The sequence below is a fragment of the Apostichopus japonicus genome, chromosome 6, assembly GCF_037975245.1.
Source record: "Apostichopus japonicus isolate 1M-3 chromosome 6, ASM3797524v1, whole genome shotgun sequence".
In the NCBI taxonomy this organism is placed as follows: Eukaryota; Metazoa; Echinodermata; class Holothuroidea; order Aspidochirotida; family Stichopodidae; genus Apostichopus; species Apostichopus japonicus.
In genome coordinates, this window is record NC_092566.1 from 4,804,202 (window position 1) to 4,824,446 (window position 20,245).

General features: G+C 38.2%; 3 protein-coding genes across 3 annotated transcripts in view; 1 reads left to right on the top strand and 2 right to left on the bottom strand.

The window, feature by feature from the left end:
- The window catches only part of LOC139968756 (uncharacterized), a 223,241-nt gene that overhangs the window by 16,178 nt on the left and 186,818 nt on the right, over positions 1–20,245 (top strand). The gene's annotated exons all lie outside the window — the stretch shown is intronic.
- Positions 2,875–8,721, bottom strand: LOC139968750 (glutathione S-transferase-like). Its single transcript, XM_071973099.1, has 5 exons — positions 8,413–8,721; positions 6,113–6,205; positions 5,433–5,548; positions 4,914–5,024; positions 2,875–4,291 (listed from the first exon to the last, which is right to left on the bottom strand). Exons 1-5 carry the CDS (start codon positions 8,543–8,545, stop codon positions 4,118–4,120), a joined length of 627 nt encoding a protein of 208 aa, XP_071829200.1. The 5' UTR covers positions 8,546–8,721; the 3' UTR covers positions 2,875–4,117.
- On the bottom strand, positions 11,876–17,573 carry LOC139968751 (probable glutathione S-transferase 7). Its single transcript, XM_071973100.1, has 5 exons — positions 17,357–17,573; positions 16,239–16,331; positions 14,273–14,388; positions 13,398–13,508; positions 11,876–12,514 (listed from the first exon to the last, which is right to left on the bottom strand). Exons 1-4 carry the CDS (start codon positions 17,490–17,492, stop codon positions 13,413–13,415), a joined length of 441 nt encoding a protein of 146 aa, XP_071829201.1. The 5' UTR covers positions 17,493–17,573; the 3' UTR covers positions 11,876–12,514; positions 13,398–13,412.

A 20,245-nucleotide genomic window follows, 5' to 3' on the forward strand; every position in this document is an offset into this window, starting at 1 on the left:
TCGTTTTCAAAGCATACTGTGTTTACGTTACAGTTATGTTGAACCCGGGGAGAGACACTAATTGTTAATGAAGATGCTCGATAGAAGGATATTCATTTTATAAATTTCTATAGTATAATAATGAAGCTTCAATTTTATACGTATCTTTTGTGGCACGTGCAATCCACGGATTTTATACGATTACAGGTAGATATGTACACACGTGGCGTTATATTAAAAAAATCCCAAAACGAGGAAAAGTATCCTATTCGGGTTGAAGGGCTAGGATTAATCCTCTATCCTCCATGTTCCCTCAAAACCAGGCCTGACGAGCATGGGGTCGGAGTCATGAGAAATATGCGATAAAATCATTCAATCCTTGACTAGTGTATTATCATTGTTATACAATGGTTATAAGAAGGAACATAGGCGTAGGAGCCCAATTTGATTTGGAGGGGGGGGGGCTGTAACGATTTGCCCGAAAAATATAACCAACATTTATATGTTAATACTTCAACCGGGAGTTGTCATGGAACGTCTACTTTATAGACTCGCCGTGTAGTACGTACGTGTAACGTACGGTCCGTGAAAGTTGCGCAGTGTACCGCGGGCTCTAATATAAACGAAATGTCTCATGTAGATGGAGAAAATGCATGGAGGGCCAATTATGTCAAAACTCTCTTTTACATGATGGCGAAATAGTCGGGCAAGCTTAGAACTTTATTTTAATCACCAAGGAGAATTTTTTAAACTATTGATTTCCTTTAGCTACATCATTGCAAGTGATTTTCCTTTCGAGTAGGTGCCCGAAAAATTCTCAGCATATTGCTCGAATTTTCAAAAAAATATTTGTTTGGGGCCGGCTGCAGCCCCCCCCCACACCACCCCGCCTCCTACGCCTATGAGAAGGAATGAGTGAGACTTCACAAGGGGTCACAGTAACATAATTTCCACGCAGCGCTATATTTGGGTTTCGACAACCCTGAGAACGACAAGTAGCCTAAACAGACCTCGTTACTGTGTGTAAGTCTATGCAACAAATTATGCCCGCCTGAGAATCCTAACTTGGAAATTTCTGCTCTGTGATTATCATGTATTTATATAAATATGACTATCAGATGCCGGTGTTAAAATGGCACGTGTGGAGCGTCTATTTTGATTCAAGGCCTTATAAAAAGAAAGCTATGCCAGTTTATTGAACGTGATCTAATTTCAGAACTGATTTCGACGCTTTTCATCTTTGTTTGTATTCTCAAATAGGCGACAACTTGTCATTAGTGGGAGAATTGTGGCAGTTCCCATAGCGACAGTATCGAAACATCTCCCCGGCGTGTCAATAACTAGAGCGATGATTGAAAATCTGCATTGTCATGGTGGTTTAGGCTTCGATTGAAGTGAAATCTGTGTTGGATGATCTGAAGTGGATTCCGACATGTAGTAGGCATATTATACACACTACAATTGAACCGACACTCCTAGTGTATCCGAGAATACAAATCCATAGTGTAGGCATCAGTATACCAAATATTAGCACGCTAAAAAACTGCTAGGTGTCTGCTTAAGTAATTTCCTAGAGTTTTTTTTTTCATCAACTTTTTCAAAGACAGTTGGGAGTGTTAAAAAATAGACAATTAAATATCTCAGTGTGGATAGGCCACCAATAGAGTGACAGTAAAATTATTTATTACCAATTTGATCATGGTTGACAATAATTATCTGAATTTCTAGCATATTTTGGGGAAGGACTGGTGGCCGTTAAAGCATATATGAAACAGCACCGGAGCAGAGGGGGTTGGTCAGGTGTCCCTGGAAAATATGGGATCCAGACAGTGGGATTTAGCTTGTGGGTGTGGGGGGGGGTGCAGAATAGTTTGGGGCCCTTTCAAGATTAGTCCCACTATCTAAGTAGAGCACTACTAAATGTTGGCGCGTAGAGTGGACGAAAATTTTGGCAGAAAATGCTTCCCAGATGGCTGGAAATGGCACTTCCCAGGCCTTGCAAGTTGCATCTTAACATTTTCAATTTTGAAATCTCATGTTCTGGAAATTGCCTATTGTCACACTTAATAGGCCTATGTAATTTTTTTTTAATGCCCCTCCAGGAATCAATATTCCGTTTTCCATAGGAATCACATGATCGGGGCTTGATAGCTAGAACGTCATCCAAATATCTATATAGGGATGGCAATTTGTTTTGCAAAGCCGACAGAATTTACATTTGTAAACACTGAATTTATGGGGTTTGTGGTGTCACGTGTGTGACAAGTTACGCAAATGCCGTAGAATAAAGACCATGCAATCTTATAGGGCCCCATGTATTTATGTTTAGTGTGGAGTTTCGAACAAAGGTCCGTATTTTACATGTTGACCATCGACGGAAGGACGGAAAGGCATCTTATACCTCCATTTTTTGGACACCCAAATGTGGGGAGACCCTAAATGTGGGGGGCCCGGGCCGCGGTGGGTCCCACCGTAAATCCGGCACTGGATCCAGAACAACGTATTCTTCTTTTCATAAAGAGAGCTAACTACTACTAGCCGTGGTAAACTGACGATAGCGGAGTGAGGGAGTCTGCAACATATTTTGTCCACGGGGCCCTGTCTGCCTTACTCTCCGAGGCCTCTTGTTATAACTTACAAAATGCAGAATCTTTTAATAACCACGATGAGTGAAGAGGTGGGTTCAGACTTTTGAACAAGTTCTTGAGTCCCAGAATTTTACAAGTTTACGATACTGAACTAAGCTAGCTATATTGTTATCACCACAACAAAGCGCATGCGTACACTCAGCCCAATATGAAAGTAGGACCCTTGACGAACTGAGGCATACATTGCCACAGAGAGATGCAATAACAGGTCAGTAAAAATAAGAAAAAGAGTTAAACAAAACGAAAATTACATTAAAGCCTCCACATCTATTTTTTGATACGATCAATCATGACATTACACGGAAATGAATATTCATATCTCTGCATAGGTATGTAAAGTAATGTGGAATTCCGGTTACATCCGGTCATGCAAGGCAATTTATATGGAACTGTATTTCTGTAATAATTACACACCTCGTGATGGAATGAAGCACTGATACCGTTCCGTATTGATAATATATAATAATTCTTTCTGTATCATTGCTAGACGTTTTCCTTATGTATAGGGTAACCATTTACTGAAAGGAAAAAATGCTATATAAATATATACCCTGAGTATGTAGAAACACCCGTAAGTAAAGTGGGTAATGCGTTACTTTATACAAATATGTGATGAAGATATATTTTTGAATTATACTTTGGTTTCACTCATATCTATAATTTCCAATATGATATAGTCCATCCATTTAATATGTCAATATATGTGACAATTATATTGTTAACACAAAAAGATATATTGTAGATAAGATATTAATCATATATGAACACATACATTGTGTTTAAGATAAAACATGTTATGAAGACTTAAAGGAAACAACAACATATTGAGTCGGTGAGTTCTGAGATCTTGGATATGTTGTACTTTTCACTTCATACTATCTTATATTTCTTTCAAAAGATGGTTACAAAAGCAGAATGTTTTAATTTTTTAAAGACGTTTGCAAATCAGAATGGAATAAAACGTAACAAATGCTACTTCAAGAAAAACACAGATGGATTTTTTTCCCTAGGAGAGTTGGATATCATGTCAAAAAAAAGAGGCCTGTCTAGGGTTGACAGATATTATACAGAGACTGAACTGTCGAGTCTCGAGCCCCTCAAAGTTATAACAATGAGACAATCCACCATCTTTTAATTATAAAACGTTGACGAAATACGAACTATCCAAGTTCACCTCTACACAATTGATGTTGGTGCCTTTTTTTGTAGAATGATTGTCTTTGGTATGAGTAAACTATCTTAGCGTGGAGTCCGATGGTGTTGAGGAAACTTTTTGTGCGGTAATAATTTTGAAGAACAAAGTTTAGTTTCTAAACAATTCTATATCCGTGGCGAGAAAACCTATTGTATCTTCAGTATGGACAAAATAGAAAGACAGAAAGGCAAAAGAGAGAGAGGTGGACAGGTGAGGGGGGGGGGGGGAGAGAAGGACACGGGTATCACCAATATTAACTTCCATTTCTTATCTTTTCTATACATGATTTAGGATTTTACATTGTGGTCTTTGGTCGTGTATCAATATAGTTTTTAATCTTAGGTTCAGCTGCTAATCGGTCTATGACACCCTTAACACCAGCGAACTTCGAGAGATCAATCTGCTCTCCGAGCACGACCGGTAAGAAGTCGAAAAACATGTTAAACACGCCGATGTCGGCCAGGGTTATCTAGAAAAGAGAAAAAGGGAGTAAAAACAAAAGAAATGTCAAGAGGTGACGTACATTGAATGCAAGCAGAGTCAATTATCAGATGCCATGTTCAGTGAAATAATAAACGATAGGTGTAACGTCGCACACAAGACACAAAGGTTTTGACCAATGTAACTTACTGTACGTTCCAAGTGATCAGCCAGTTTCTTGTATTAATGTGATTGTGAACTCACAAAACATGTACTTATATACGCATATTTACGCAATGGATATTTTCATGTGGGTTTTCATAGAAAATGCTAAAGGTATAACTCAACTTTTTCACTCACATGGTCGACGCGACATATTAAATATTCATAGATATACATATATATATATATACACATATATATATATTCATAGATATACATATATATATGTATATACACATATATATATATACATATACACATACACATATATACATATACACATATATATATATGTATATTCATAGATATACATATATATATATATACATGTATATATATATATTCATACATATACATATATATATACATATATATATATATATATATATATATATATATACATATATATAGGTGGAGATCAAGTTGATATTAATCGATGTGAGGTTTACCTTGTCTCGTACGAACCAACCCTTTCCACCGTTATTCTCTTTCAACAGTTTCTCCAACTTTTCTAGAGTTTTTGGAATGTGCTCCTCCTTGAGTTGTTTCTTCAGCTCTGCCTGTTAATAACAATCACAAGAACTTTCAATAAGCATGAATCATGACCACTTGCAGAAGTCTATCAATTTTTTTTTTTGATTTTCTAGAAATCAAAGAAAACGGTCGGATAAATAATAATTTTGACCGAAACTTCACCGTTGACTGGAATTTTTTCTGAAATGCCACAAAAAAAGAGTATGACATATAATCGTTGACCTTTGGTGACCTTTAACCTCCATGATACTATGATATTATGCATCCTAAATTATGACTCAAAGTCAACCAAGAAAACTTAAAATTGCTTTAGATGTTTGGAAAATGTTTCGTTGATTTGGTGCCAATGAAATCATTGGCATGATTCGCAAAGAAAGGAAACAAAAGAAGCGGACAGAACAAGTACATAATTTGAAATGGTGTCATTGGTATACCTTTTTGGCATCATCACTCTCGGCGAAGATACCGGCTACTTTTGGTGACAACTCAAGTCCAGTCTCCATTATGACGTCAACTTCGAGTCTCTCCAAGGCTGTGTCGCCATAGAAACCTAAAGCGAAATATTAAACTTTATAGTTAGTAACATTTATAGTTTCAACCGGCTGAGTAAGGATTACTACCGAGATCTTTATACAAAGCATGTGAATCTTAAACTAACATTCTTCCCAACACATTATCCGAGAAGGGAAGAATAAATCGGATTAATGATGTCCAACTGGGGTGAAATCAAATTTCAATGAGAAATAAGTCACACGACAGATTTCACAGTGTGGCCAAACAGAGGGATTAAAGAAAAGCTAGATAAATGAGTTAAACATAAACACATTGAATCATCCTATGTCAGGTTGCGTTTGTCTCTATTCTCTCTTCATCCTTACGTCTTCTAGCAACCTCCCCTCCCCTCCCTACCCCCAGCCAAAACCCTCCCGCATAATTAGCTCCATTTATACTGTTTTCATTGACAGCATCAAGTGGAGTGAAAGTATAATCACTTTCATGAACTCTATGGTATATTTAAAAGATATATAAATGGACTTCCTTGAGCACAAACGTCTGTATCACATGGAGAGGTAACCAACTGTGTAATCGGTTGTTACATTTAGTTTATACTAACCGAGTTCGGAGGCGACATAACGATGGATGGCGTTACTTTGTGGAAAAACTTTGCCGTCGACATACAATAATGGCATCTGACCGAGAGGTAATGCTGTGAAAATGATAAGAAAGTGAGAAAAAAATAATGAAAATCTCAAGGGAAACTGCTTTAAAGTCGCCGATTTATAGCTATATAAGGTTAAACTATACGTTTATACAGGGTAATAGGGACTTTTGATTATGGCCCAGTGTTGTAGTGTTCGTTTATTCTTTAATGGGTAATTTAGCATGAAACAAAAATAACCCTGATGTGTTTATAAAGGGAGAGGTGCATGTGGGTGGGGGGAGAAGCCAATTTCTACTAATACTTAAAATTATACTTCTATAGCCACAACTGTCCTTGTAGGAAATAACGATGTGATTGCATGACCGAGTTTACCTTAGAATAACATAACAGAGGCACGATTTTTTTTTTAGTGGGTCTCCTTATTTTCAGCTGAGCTATATCGATCATGCGATTCTGCCGACATTCTCTCACTTTCTGCCACCGTGTTTAAATGACTGCCATTTCCTTATTTTTCATTCGATTTGCATGATAGTTTATTAATTAGAAGGTCATTTGAGGTCACGAGAGGTCATTTTCTGAAAAAGTAAAAATGCTACTTCTCCTACAGCGTTTGTCAAATTCTGCTGTGATGTTGTGTAAATAACGTTTGAATGGTGGTGAACCAAAGTTGTTCAGGAAAAATATTTTTGTCGTCATGTGAGGAGGGCCAAAAACCGGGCCTTCTCTTCTGTAGAGTTTTCAGTTATGATGAAATGTAGGCCACAGATCATATGCAATGATCATGCAATTTGTTTTTTCAAGTTTTTAGTATTCATGACCAGTGTGCGATTTGATCATGTGAGTAGCAATATATCTACCATTTGATTTATCCCGTCATTTTGGGGAATAATTCCATCAAAAATTCATCCGATTCCGATTTTTGCTTATAAACGTTTCTCTGTGGCAGGGGTACGTCGCTTGTAAACACGTTGCAGGTCGTTGTACTGATTATTGTATGGGTGCAATTTTCGGTATAGCAATTTGGGTCAGCACAATTCAAACGTGATATCCACAACATTTTTTTTTTGCAGATTTAGCAGAGAAATGCCCTTTTCACGTTTTCGTTCTATTATTGCAAGTATGACAACTTCAAAGGGCATGCATAAACTGTTGGTTCTGTGTTTTTGCAATGGGGCAGAGTTTATCCCTATAGTATTAAGTACAACGATCTATTGCATAAACTAAGTTTGTGACAGTGTTAACATAATTTGAAGGAAAACAACGTTTTAACATTGTAACAAAGTACATCTGCTAAGTAGGAGCAGAAGGCAAGGAAATAAAAGGGGAGATGGGATGAAAGGAAATGACACCGTTATCCCGCCTATGTTTCATATTGTTCGCAAAAACAAACGGATATACTGCTTATAAATATTGCCGATTACATTTCAATCATTTCTCAAATAGAAGCTTATGATGAAGTTGTATAGCAGAACTATACAACGAATCAAAATGAAGGCCTATGTAAAATTGCTGATTGTGTTATATTCATCTTGACAAATGTCAGAGGCCAACACAGGTTCGTTGCATTAGATGAACATTTTTTTCTCTTTTTGGTTTCCCGAAAGGGAAAACTATGGCTTCACTCTTAATGATCTTGCAAAATTGTGAGAAGCACCGCCGCGGATTGCAAAGTCGACAATGACTACAACGCGGTCACACATTCGGAGTCTATGTGCATGCTAAGTTCCTCAATACCGCCCTCAATACTTTCGGGGCAACATCTCGCGCTGTAGTTTTGATTTATTCTTTTAAAGGGAACCTCCGATGACACAATTAGCCGACAAATTTGTTTAAATGTTCAAAACAAATTTCAATGTTTTTCCCACAAAAATCGGAAGAAAGTGTCGGGGAGAGATAATTCTCTCTTTAAGTGAAAACTTAATACCGATACGTGAGGTCATCATACGTGTCATAGCTTACAGCCTACGCCAACAAAAAAAGTGGTGGATGGGGGGGGGGGGGGGGCGGGGGAGGAAGAAAGAAAGAAACATGGAAAATTACGCCACTACGAACGACAAACAGTTACAAAAATTATAAATGAAGAAAGAACATGCTCAAAGTATCCGATAAGAAACCGCCCCCCCCCCACCCCGCCCGCACTACACACACACATTTGTTCCTCTCGGGACCTCTATGTATCAAAAAAAAAAATCGTATACATCGACTACTCTGGTATGAAATACAATGACAATATATAAATTGACAAATCTTACTTGCTTTCAGCGCTTTCCATGCATCTCCCCCTATACGTTCATCTTCGTAATCGACCCCAGCAAGGGCGAACATGTAACGGGTAGGCTCAGCACGTCCCTTGACGTTAAAGTATGTTAGTTTATACGAAGGCATCTTGTTGTCGGTGACTGTATTGAGGTATAAGGCTGGAACTGTTAAAATCCGATTCAGTCTACTGTATGCTGGTAACACGCTGTTAAATGCGACTACCGAATAAACGCTGTAATATATATACCTCCGGGGGAGCTAGTACACGCTGTTCTGTCAGTAAAGTATAGTGCACACATGAACACACTATAGTTTACCAAGACCCTGCACAATAGTTTGTTTGCACTAGGTTCTCGTGGCAATCCACTATTCGACGCAATTTGCACACGAACGCTGTGCACACAGCAACAATAGGCTTATAACGTCCAACCGTATATATCAAGGCCACACTGCACTAATAGAATTAACATTCTAGCAGACGATGAGAAAATATGCATAGTCATTATGATCTCAAAAACAGAAAGCAAGGTGGATTGCGTGTGTAACTTCATTAGGTTTGTAAGAGTGTGTAAATTAAGGGTTAGGATTGCTAATCTTTCACGGTTAAAAATGTTACTGCTTGATATAACAAGAGAACGTGGTAATTACAAGTTGGTCTAATTTTACTGATATATATATATATATATATATATATATATATATATATATATATATATATATATATATATATTTGTATATATATATATATATATATATATATTTATATATATATATATATATATATATATATATATATATATATATATATATACATATATATTTATATATATATACAGGCCTATATAGTAATAGTCTAAAGCCCCCCCCCCCCCGAGGTAACAGTTCTTATTCTATGCTACACATTTGCGTCCTACATAATACATGGCCAGCCAGCCATACATGCATTCATGTTTGCGTGCACGATGTATGGAACAACACCGCATAATATATCCTCGTATTAATTCGAATATATGCGCGTATTAAATCAGACAATAACTGGCATGTCCTGTAGCTTTCACAAACGAGTTTCTCGAGAGTTATCACATTGTAGCCTCGCCAGTGCAATAAATGAGAGATTGCCAAGTAAGTCTCTATTTGACGTACACCCAGGCCAAACGTACTTGATCTACACAACAGCATGATTTAATACGTGTATAATTTTCGAATTAATATGTGTATATTAATTATGTGTATATAATTCGAATTAATCCTCATATGTTTTCGAATTATAGTACCGGTACGTGTTTATTTTCGAATTAATACGCAGATATATTTAAGCCTTATGATTGGCTTGAATAATATATACGCGAAAATATTCGAATTATGATTATTATAGATTATGCGTTGTTTGTCCCACATGGCTTGCCATACACGATGACTTTGCGATTTATATTCGTGCGGACTATATATGGGACTAGAAAGTGTATTGTAACCGACCCGCATGTCTACTATAGGATGTATCGCACGGTTACAAATATAGATATTTTTACTGATGACGGGAGCCCGCAATATTTTAGACTTTCTTCCAAATGGCTCACATTGGGTATACACTGACGACACTGCTTTAACTTGTGCTATACACGCAATTGTAGTTAAAATGATGAAAACATTATAGAATGTTTTTGCATCTAAGCCACCTTGCCCAAGCAACAACTTTCTCAAAGGAGTTGAGACACCAGGCTCCCATTCTATAGACCCCCACCTCCTAGGACGGACATTTTTTCGCCCTAGCCCTCCACTCCCCGGTCCCCCAAAATGGATCTCCGGTCTATGGACCTTGTTTGATACGAGGATAAAAACATGATCCACAATTGGATTTTTTTTATATCTAGGGGACCCGTTGTATTAGTATGTCAACAACAGTGATGATTGGCAGTACATCGTAAAGTATTGGATGGACTCTTCTAAGATGATGCCTACACTACAGGCATTATGTGCCAATGGGGTGCGCTGTAAACCTATATAATTATGTATAAGCTATAATTTGGTTGATAACAGTTCGCGTGATTTTCTAACATTGAAAGTAAACTAAACCACTATAACTTGTCATTTCGCAACAAAGGAGGAGGCCATTATATATATATGTATTCTCCCTGATGTTGTCTAACGTTTCTAAAGTACCGAGGCTTATACATCCCTCGTACAATGCAAGCCGCAATGTAATCATCAGTAATGCCCAAAACATACACAACATTGTGTGTATAGCCTGGTGGTATATGTGCGTTGATCGTCAATAATAAATGCAAATCCAAGTTCGTGGAAGACCAAAACAGGAACAACTATTAGTTGGTTTATTGTTGTTGTGCTATCAACTGAAATTGGTCTGTTAATTAATAAAATCAATTTATCATATGACGTTTGAAACATGTTAAGATAGGCTATGTGCTGTTTGGGACGTTTGCGAGCGTGACATATATAGTAATACAATCCTATTAACACCCTCCCCCACCCCCCCCCCCCCACCGCACTATAGCATTTTGCAATAATCTATGCGAAATGCTCGCTGTCGTCTTTAACGAATAAGCTCCTTTTGTGATAAGAGGTATTTAAGCTCTCTACGACCGGAAGTGACTTGCATTTTTTTTTTGCATACTGGATATTATGTGGGACAACTGCAACGTAGTGGAGAGGTAAGGATACATTCTTGTACAAAAATATTGATTTTCTGCGAAGGATATACGTTTTAACATGGCACCAACACTTTAGAGGTTGTATACCCGGTCTTATTTTGCCCATACGTGACGTTAACGATTTAATTAAGGGCTGGAGACATTACACTTCCATTCTGTCTTCCCCAGTTACGCCCAAGGCGAGTCACGCGTCACTTGATGTTTCATCCGCCTCATCCCCCCCCCCAATCCCTCCCCCATTCCATAGTAAAATTATTCGCAAGCCGTTGAAGCTTATAGAAATCAAACACAGAAAATTGTTAAGACTACAACAATAAGCATGATAGGTGAAATCACCCCCACCTCCTACAATGACCTACCCCTCCTCAAAGTAGTACACACTCACACATGAAAACAAGAACACACTTATATGCCTACGTACACAAGTAGTTGTAAATGATATTTATTGGAACGGTCTGGTTAAATATGACCGAATATCACCAGTAAATAATATATATGGAAAGATACATTGGTGTACTTGAAAAAAGGGGGAGGGGAGGTTAACGTGAACTGTACAATCATAGTACGGTACATGTTCTGACTATGGTTGTATATAAGTTTTGGTTGCTTAAATGTTTAAGTAGTATACACCTACCCTGTATCCTCACACAAACACTTAAAAGCGCCATCACCATATTCTAAGTTTTTTTTTCTTCTCAAAACGAAATAACAGGGTTTTCAAAATCGGCTGGTGGAGGGTATCAAGCCAGACAGCTGCTGCCGACCCTTCTCCCCCTCCCTCCCACCCCAAGCCAGCCCCGCCCAAAATTATTCTCAGACGTTTTTAATAGACTTTTATATGGCTCAGTGAAGCAAAATCCTTTGAACGTGGCGGCAAATTGCTTGTTGACATCTGACCATCGTTTGTCATTAGAATATTTAGGGGCAAACCCGATGACTTATATATAAAAACAAAATGTCTTTCAAGAGCTAACGTATGTACATACGTTCGTTGCTATAACATTTATTAGTCAAGCATGAACTTGAGAGAACGAATACCGATGTTTATCAGTGTGTGCTCTGTCCAGGGTTGCCAGTTCTTTCGGTGACGCAATCGGTCAAATTAGCGTTTTAAACGCCAAATTAAGTAAACAACGCTGGCTTTTGCCTAAAAAAAAAACTTGACGTGCTTTGAAGTGTATATACATGTTTTTGTTAAAAGCAAATTCTTGCGTTGAGATTTTGTTGGCTGATTCTGATATCCTCAGAGAGATGTTTGAGGTCTCTTACTGATCCAGTCGGCTATTTTCGGTTGTGACTTAAACCTCTCTATGAATCCTTTGAATACCGCATGATCCTTCAAATCAAAGTTTCCTGGTTCTTTACCATCTAGGAATGAGATAAAGTCGTACACTCTTGCAAAGGCCTCCACATCAGCAAGAGAAACCTGATGGATCAAATTGTTTGATATTAATTCATCATTGCAGACACGTATGAAACAGCAAAATCAACGCTTTAGCTTTCATAACTCATAGGTCATTATGTACGGTTAGGCCCGGGGTCGAGGAGCAAAGGTCAAGCCCTGGATACAATTCAGCCTATGTCACCGAACTGCTTTCTTGGAAGTCTCCATTTTGGTTTAATTATAAGACGAAAATGACAATACATTCAATATTATCATATTTTGGCCATGAGGCTAGAGTATCCTGAACCTCACCCTCTGCACAAGGCCTGCCATATACTTGGAACATCAAACAGCTTTACGTAGGTCCTATATATATATATCTTCATTAATATTCATACTATAGCTAATTTTACATGAGTATAAGTGGATTACATAATTATGTGGCACAAAAAATGGGTAGACTTATCCTAGAATGGACACAAAATTTCAACCACTTATACAAATAATCTTTTTAAACCATTTGTGACAGTTTTCTTTGTATGTGTACTGCATTGTATATCATAATTGTATCGTGTCTAAGTTGCGTTCACGCAGGATTAAGGTGACTTTTGATATCAACTGAATAATAATAATAATAAGTATGGTACAATAAAGCGATGTTTTTTGTGTGTGCATCATTTACACTGCTTGCAACATCAGAAACAACTGCACCTATAAAATAACTATATATATCAAGCAATTTGCGATAATACTTTAATGAGATTTATAAACTGATGGACCTACAATAATTTTCTCTCCGAAATGCGGCTGCCAAGCCAGCCAGCTCATGCAGTACCCAATAGAAAGATATACAATGTGTTCATATATGCTACGGAATATCATAATCATATAGAGAAGTCAGTGTTTATACTCCGTCCGGTTATACCTTATCTCCGACGAATCATCCTGTTCCACCATTGTTCTGTTTCAATAGCTTTTCCAGATTACCAATATGTTTATATACACCCACAGTCAAATATGCCTTCTTTAATTCCGCCTGTATAAATATAGAAAGAGATGTATATTTGTTTAGTTTTTTTAGAAGCAAATGATCAAATACACTCAAATAGCCCATGAAGGTACCGGTAATTCAATATATAAAGTAAACTTGATAGCTATAGAGTCAATAACCATACCTCTGAACCCAGCTTTGAGAATTTTTGTTCTTCAATCTTAGCTGTTAAAATATAGAAAATAATAAATAAAATGGTGTGGGAGGGGGTGAGGGGATGGGGGTGGTCACGATGGTGGGGATCTCCCTTAGATGTATACAAATGTCTTCATAAGTGTGGTTCCTTCGATATTGCATATCATTTTTCATAACGGTTTATTCCCATTTGTGGTAACTTTATATAACAAAACTTGTAAAAATTGAAGAGGATATAGACAGTACTATATAAGAAAATTACAAATTAAAGAGAAAATTAACCAAACGATAAATTGGGCTATCGAGATCAAATAGGCGTTATGTATTTGTTAAATGTGTACGTTATCTATATATTTCTTTGTTAACAATTGAATATGAGAGATTGAAATACATGGATAAAAAAATGAGTTACGGTAAAAGGGTGTATAATTCATCGCAAATACCCCCCCCCCCCCATCCCTTTCATCCCTTCGACCCTCTTATCTACCGTACTCTGCTAACCCATTCACGATTTCATTAATGTCTTTATAGGTGGTAGTTTCTTCGGTAAATTATACTAATGTTTTGCATCATACTGAGTTTTAACATAATCTTTAGCGTTCAACTTGAATTACCTTCCTAGTCTCATCCTTTTCGGCAAAAAATTGTGAAATTTCCGGAGCAAAATCTTTGACAGTTTCACAGACAACATTAATCTGCGCTCTTTCCCAAAGAGAGGAACCGAGGAATCCTGGCAAAATAGTAAAACAGAAATCGACCAAAGTTACAATTTTGTAAACGAAATGTCCATACCGTCTTTGTCAAATTGTGAGGAGGCCCGCGGATGGCAAAGTCGACAATGACTATAATACGGAGCGCAATATCGGTAACTATACTGATACGGTTAGATTCGTCAAATACGGCAGCGCACAGAAACGTTGTACTCAAAGCCGAAGCCAAAGTGAACAAGAACAACTGTATTTGTATATACAAACACGTGTCATTGTAGTGCGTAGTGAAGGTCAAAGTTATAGTCAGTTGTGCATATTCAATGGAGGGGTCTTTGTTACTGCAACCCTTTGAAGTTATTTCGGTCACGAAGAAGCAAGTTCGGCGTTTGGTCCTTTAACGTAGACCAAAGCTAAGCTATATTGTGTAATGTTTACAAACAGTACTCTAGCTAGCATGTGCCTGCAATAAAAACGAAAAAATGATAACTAAAGCCATCAGAACCAAGCTGTCAATAACGAATCACACCTGTTTCGGACGTGACAGAGAATACACAATCCTGGACACTGATTGGTTAAATTGAACAACATGTTAACGTTACTGTATCCTCGCCTAGTTAGCGAAATTTTACGAACCGTATGGCATACGGTAGTTTGCACCGAAGGCAATATGGAAGAATAATCTAACGAAAACACGTAGGTCTATAGTCTTTCATTGCAATTGCAACACCCTCCGGTCTTTTAAAAACTGTTTGGTCGATTTCCTGGCCCTGGTTTATACCATATCATCCAAAACACGTTATATATGACATACACATAATGCCATGCCACAATAATAACGTTACAATTGCCTATGTTGCAAGAGCTGAAGTAGTACAGATAACGCCGAGTCATTGCAGATAAATACGATTAACATTTTTTGCAGGATGTTTAAACTCAAATGCGTTCAAATGTTACCTGTCTTGTTCAACTCGAGAATAATGAACCAAAGTAGAGAATTTTACGTATTGTTTTGAAGAAGTATGCTACTCAAGGAGATCTTTTTTATTTCTGATCTGATCGAGTATGGCTTTTTTTCCTTCGTAGCCAACTTGTGAATTTGAGACTGTTATGAAGGCTGTATGTTCAGCTGGCATTCACCATCTAGCCACGCAGATGATCGAGCGGGCTAGTAATCCCAATATAGTAGCGCGTATGCGCACTACAATAATTAATCAGGTCACACATCCGGAGTCTATGCATGCTATGTTCTTTAACACTGCCCTCACTATCTCCCACCCCCGGGGAGGAACTTGTCACATTGTAGTTTTGATTAACTTTTTGTGTGAAGTTGAAAAATTGGAGGGGGCGGTAAGGTGTACAGTGTGCACCACTTTACCCTCTAGACCAGTGCCCGGTCCACGTGGATCGCTCTTTTCAAGAGTGAATACAGTATTAAGTAAGAGTGAATTTGTGCAAATTTAGGTTTAACAGTGGTGGGTGTATACCCCCCCCCCCCATACACATATAGATCCGCACACACTTCGCTTTACATTGTCTAATCACCCCCAGACATGAATGCATTGAGTTGGATGGAATTTGCTGATATGTTACTTTAATAATAACTGACCCAAGAAATATATAAAATAAATACAGTAAAACCGTGCAGGATTGTCAAACTTGAAGGCTTATATGAACAGTTGAAGATCAAACAGTCTTCAAAACAAAGCTAATCAACCTCTCCTAATAAAGGGATTAGCTGCAGTAGTACAAATATAGATGACTTTGCAGTTCTTCCAGTACCGAACCTCGAAATAATGACTCAACAGTTTTGAGCTGTGAATTGTTGTCACATGCCAAACAGCAATCAGAACGTAGTGACCGATTTACTGACCCAATTCTTCTGCTAAATAGCGGCGAATTGCATGGCTCTGAGGTAGTTGTTTACCGTCCACCTCAAGAATCGGGATTTGTCCCAGGGGCGTTTCTGGAAAAAAGAAAGACTAGAATAGAATCACTGACGCAAGAGAACAGAGTCGCCACAAATAATATATACCTGGGCATTTAGTATCTATATTTTGACAGCGAAGCCATGACTAGGCAGTTTCTAGATGGATGGGACGTTCGATGAGGTGAGTTGGAATGGTGAAGGAAGGAGGGAGGGGCATTTGATGGAAAAGGCGAGAAAGGAGGAGCCTGTGGCAGTAGAAATCAACAGGTTTTTAGAAGTATTTGCAATAAGATGCATGCCCGGGGACGGGGGGGGGGGTGTCAGTCTGTCAGAGAAAGTTGATGGGGGGTAGGCATGGAAAGAATTTTAATTTAATGGACGTGCTATACGTAAAGCACGAATTGGTAAAAAAGGATTCCATAGTGGGTTACACTGGAGGACGACTGGTGGTGGTGGTGGGGGGGGGGGTGGTGTGTGGAGATTGGTGGAACGTAGTCAATAATCGGAGTCGCTGCATGGTATAGCCTTCTTGGAATAATTTGGGGGGGTGTGTGGGGGGGTGCTGGGGTGTTAAAGTTACGCGGAAACAAAGGTTCCAAAGAACGTGGAAACAGCGTCATACGGATGTGTTATTTACGACTAACTTTTCATGTTTATTGACATATTTAAAATGAAAATAACAAAGTTTCACCCCGGCACTTCCGGTACTCTTTATGGGAACCAATTGGAAACTGCGTGCGGGTCAAAGCACTTCCTGTGTACATACGCACACAATATCAAACAATTAAGTTTATTCTTTCCGGTGTTAAAATGATCAGTGTAGGAATCCACTCTACCTAAAATAATGAAGAACCAAACCAGTCACAGTAGAGAATCACAGCCAGGAACACTTCTTTCGGGAAAAAACTTAACTCCAAGCTTTCTTTCTAACATTTTAGTTAGCATAGTATTACTACTTTGTTATAGTCACACCAACTAGACAGTTAGAGAGGTCGACAGCATCCACACTGAACGTTTGACCATGGAGCTATATACTTCTAATTGGATGATGAGATTCTTACTTGGTTTTAATTGCTTCCATTCTTCTTTAGTGACTCGGTAATCTTCAAATTCTTGACCAGCTAAATGAAAGATATAACGAGCTCCTTCCGCTCTTCCCTTCCAGTTAAAATAAATCAGTTTGTAACTTGGCGGCATGGTTGAATTTATACTTCAATTTCAAGTTCAAGTTTCAATGAGTAGGTGACACCGAATCGAACTGCACTTGGTACCGCGACGGGTGTTTTGCAGTTGCAGTAGGATAAGACCATAGAAATTGAAGTAGGAAGAGTGATGTCATGCGACATATACTGAAGCCACTCATCCAACTGGTGGCGCTTTGCTTGTACGGCGAAGTGGTGATATCGTGTGCCGCATTTGGGTGCCAAAATCTTCAAAAATGTGGCAGTGGACTGCAGTTTTACAATTCATTCTTAGGAAGCGATAGTATAAGCAATTACATAGGAAAATAATTACTTTACTAGTGTCGTCAGGCTGCTCAGCTGCTGTATTGTTATACACTGGACCCTGGCTTAGTTATCCTAGGCCCCTAAACCGGCTACGAATGAATGACTAAAGCCTAATGACAACAATTATCAGCACCTCATTTTGTATCCCTAACGATAGATCCACATGCCAGAATATCATGGGATGACTGTTATGATGTCATGGACTTATCACTAATAATTCAATAGTAGGAATATTGCTTTAGCCTAACATACACCTATGTACGTAGCATTACCCTTGGTCTAACTTAGGTTAGCCTAGGTATTAAACTTAGGCCTAGAATATTTCAGGCTGTTAACATATCTAGAATTGTACAAATATCCAAACACATCCTCCATTTGTAATTTATTCCCAACACTGTAACTCTGGCAAAGGGGCATAAGCAGTACAGGCCTAGCCAGTAATCTGAGTTTTGAGGTACGCCAAAGCCTACTCAGCCTAGCTAGGTATGTTCTGGACAATAACTTTAGAGGTTATTTGCCTAAATTGACTCAACTATGATTTTAAGGCGTAATGATATTGACTAACCATATTCGGACAAGGCTTTGTATGCAAATTTGCAAACTCCACTACTCGTGCTATCATCCCATTCTTCGATGACTATGACTGAATGTAAACATGCATAAAACTCTTTGCACTCTCACTTAGTAAGGTGGGATCTGTTATCCTGCATAAACTACTACCCACTTTGCAGCATTAACATTAAACTGAGAACTGCATGCACAGACTAAAATGGAAGTATTACACAAAAGTATAGGTGTATGTGGAAAGAGGGGGGGGGGTGGCTTTCTTACAGCATTTTCCAGAGACAACTACAACACTGTCTGAGTGGAGCACTAAAATAATACAAGCAAGAAAATGTTTGCCATGTGCCTCTCAGTATCAGATACCGGTAATGACACTTGACATACAATAAAAGTTGCATAAAACACCTGCGATCCACTTGCTCGAATCATTTGAGGCGAAAAAAAAGTTGATTTTAAGTCAGGAGTATGGTACTTACCACTCTGGTGACTGGTCGCTTTAACATGTCTCTGTTGTGAAATGTTCTCCTACTCTTTCGAAAAAACGGGTAAAATCAAATTCAATTTCAAAGTCGCATGCGCAATGTCCGTATGAAGACGTACAAATGATCTGGGTTTTTCGCCGTACGACGCAAAGCGCCCTCATTTTTTCAAAGCTTCGCTAGTCACACTGTGTCTGCATTCTTTCTAGTTCAATTTCTATGGGTAGGCCCCAACGTTTACTACCCATATATTTTTCCAGGGGTGTTTATTCAAGGTTTATACATATACATCGCAAAGTTCACAGAACCTCGATCAAGTGTGTCTAAAGTGTGTATTGAATGATAATAATTTCTTTATCTCACCAGATTATTGAGGTAGTACATCTTTAGGTCGAAAAATAAAGAAAAACAGATGAGATAAGTACTGACCTCGACTGTGAAAAATATCTACAAACAATAACATTGACTTTGTTACTCTACGAACGGATGTTTGATTTACGGAGCTGCGATAATCAATCGGGTAAATTGGTATCTGTACAGCGCATTGCTCCTTTGGTTACTGTTAGCCGACAATAGGGGGAACTGGGGGGGGGGTGGGGAGCAAGTGGAGAATGTTAAAGCTAAACTGGGGCTAAACATAGGATAAAGAATGATGTATTCTCTTATTCAAAGTACATTTAAGGTCTCGAGCCTGAACAGTTTTTCCACCGTCCTGTCCCTATCATACCCAAGGCAGTCACATGAGCAAACAGTGGGTGCGGGGGGGGGGGGTGGTGGGACATGGACTCCATTTTCGCCTGAGTCCGGGATGATGGTTCAGTCTGGGGATTTTGGCTTAAACAAAGACTGCAATATGGAATAGAAATGGAATATTTCATATATTTTCATTTCACATTTTTATTCAGTTTATTTTGATATTCAATACATTTCTTGTTAAACCCATGCAGCTTGATGATTTCTAGCGGTAAACTGTTTCACTCAGAGACTTTTATGCATTTGGTGTTTAACCCTATTAATGTGTTGTATTTACTCTGTTAAACTCTGTATAAACTTAAATCGCCCTTAGGCTTTGGGTCTTCTTCGAATGACCATAAGGCACGGACATTTTAACATCACAAGAATTACTTTTCTGGAACTGAATCAAAATTGATGATAGTTTGCATCCAGAGCCAGTCTGATTATATAATCAGGAAACTTGAATTCCAGTCTGATTATATAATCAGGAAACTTGAATTCCAGTCTGATTATATAATCAGGAACTTCCCATTCCAGTCTGATTATATAATCAGGAAACTTACATATCAGTCTGATTCTATAACCAGGAAACTGTACATTCCAGTCTGATTATATTATCAGGAAACTTCAATTCCAGTCTGATTATATAATCAGGAAACATACA

Coding starts and splice junctions, on each gene's coding strand:
- LOC139968751 (XM_071973100.1), bottom strand. CDS start 17,492: ATGCCGCCAAGTTACAAACTGATTTATTTTAACTGGAAGGGAAGAGCG. Junction 16,332..17,356: donor ATGGAAGCAATTAAAACCAA/GTAAGAATCTCA, acceptor TCTTTTTTCCAG/AAACGCCCCTGGGACAAATC. Junction 14,389..16,238: donor CTATTTAGCAGAAGAATTGG/GTCAGTAAATCG, acceptor CTATTTTGCCAG/GATTCCTCGGTTCCTCTCTT.
- LOC139968750 (XM_071973099.1), bottom strand. CDS start 8,545: ATGCCTTCGTATAAACTAACATACTTTAACGTCAAGGGACGTGCTGAG. Junction 5,549..6,112: donor TTATGTCGCCTCCGAACTCG/GTTAGTATAAAC, acceptor ATTTCGCTTTAG/GTTTCTATGGCGACACAGCC. Junction 5,025..5,432: donor AGAGTGATGATGCCAAAAAG/GTATACCAATGA, acceptor TGTTATTAACAG/GCAGAGCTGAAGAAACAACT.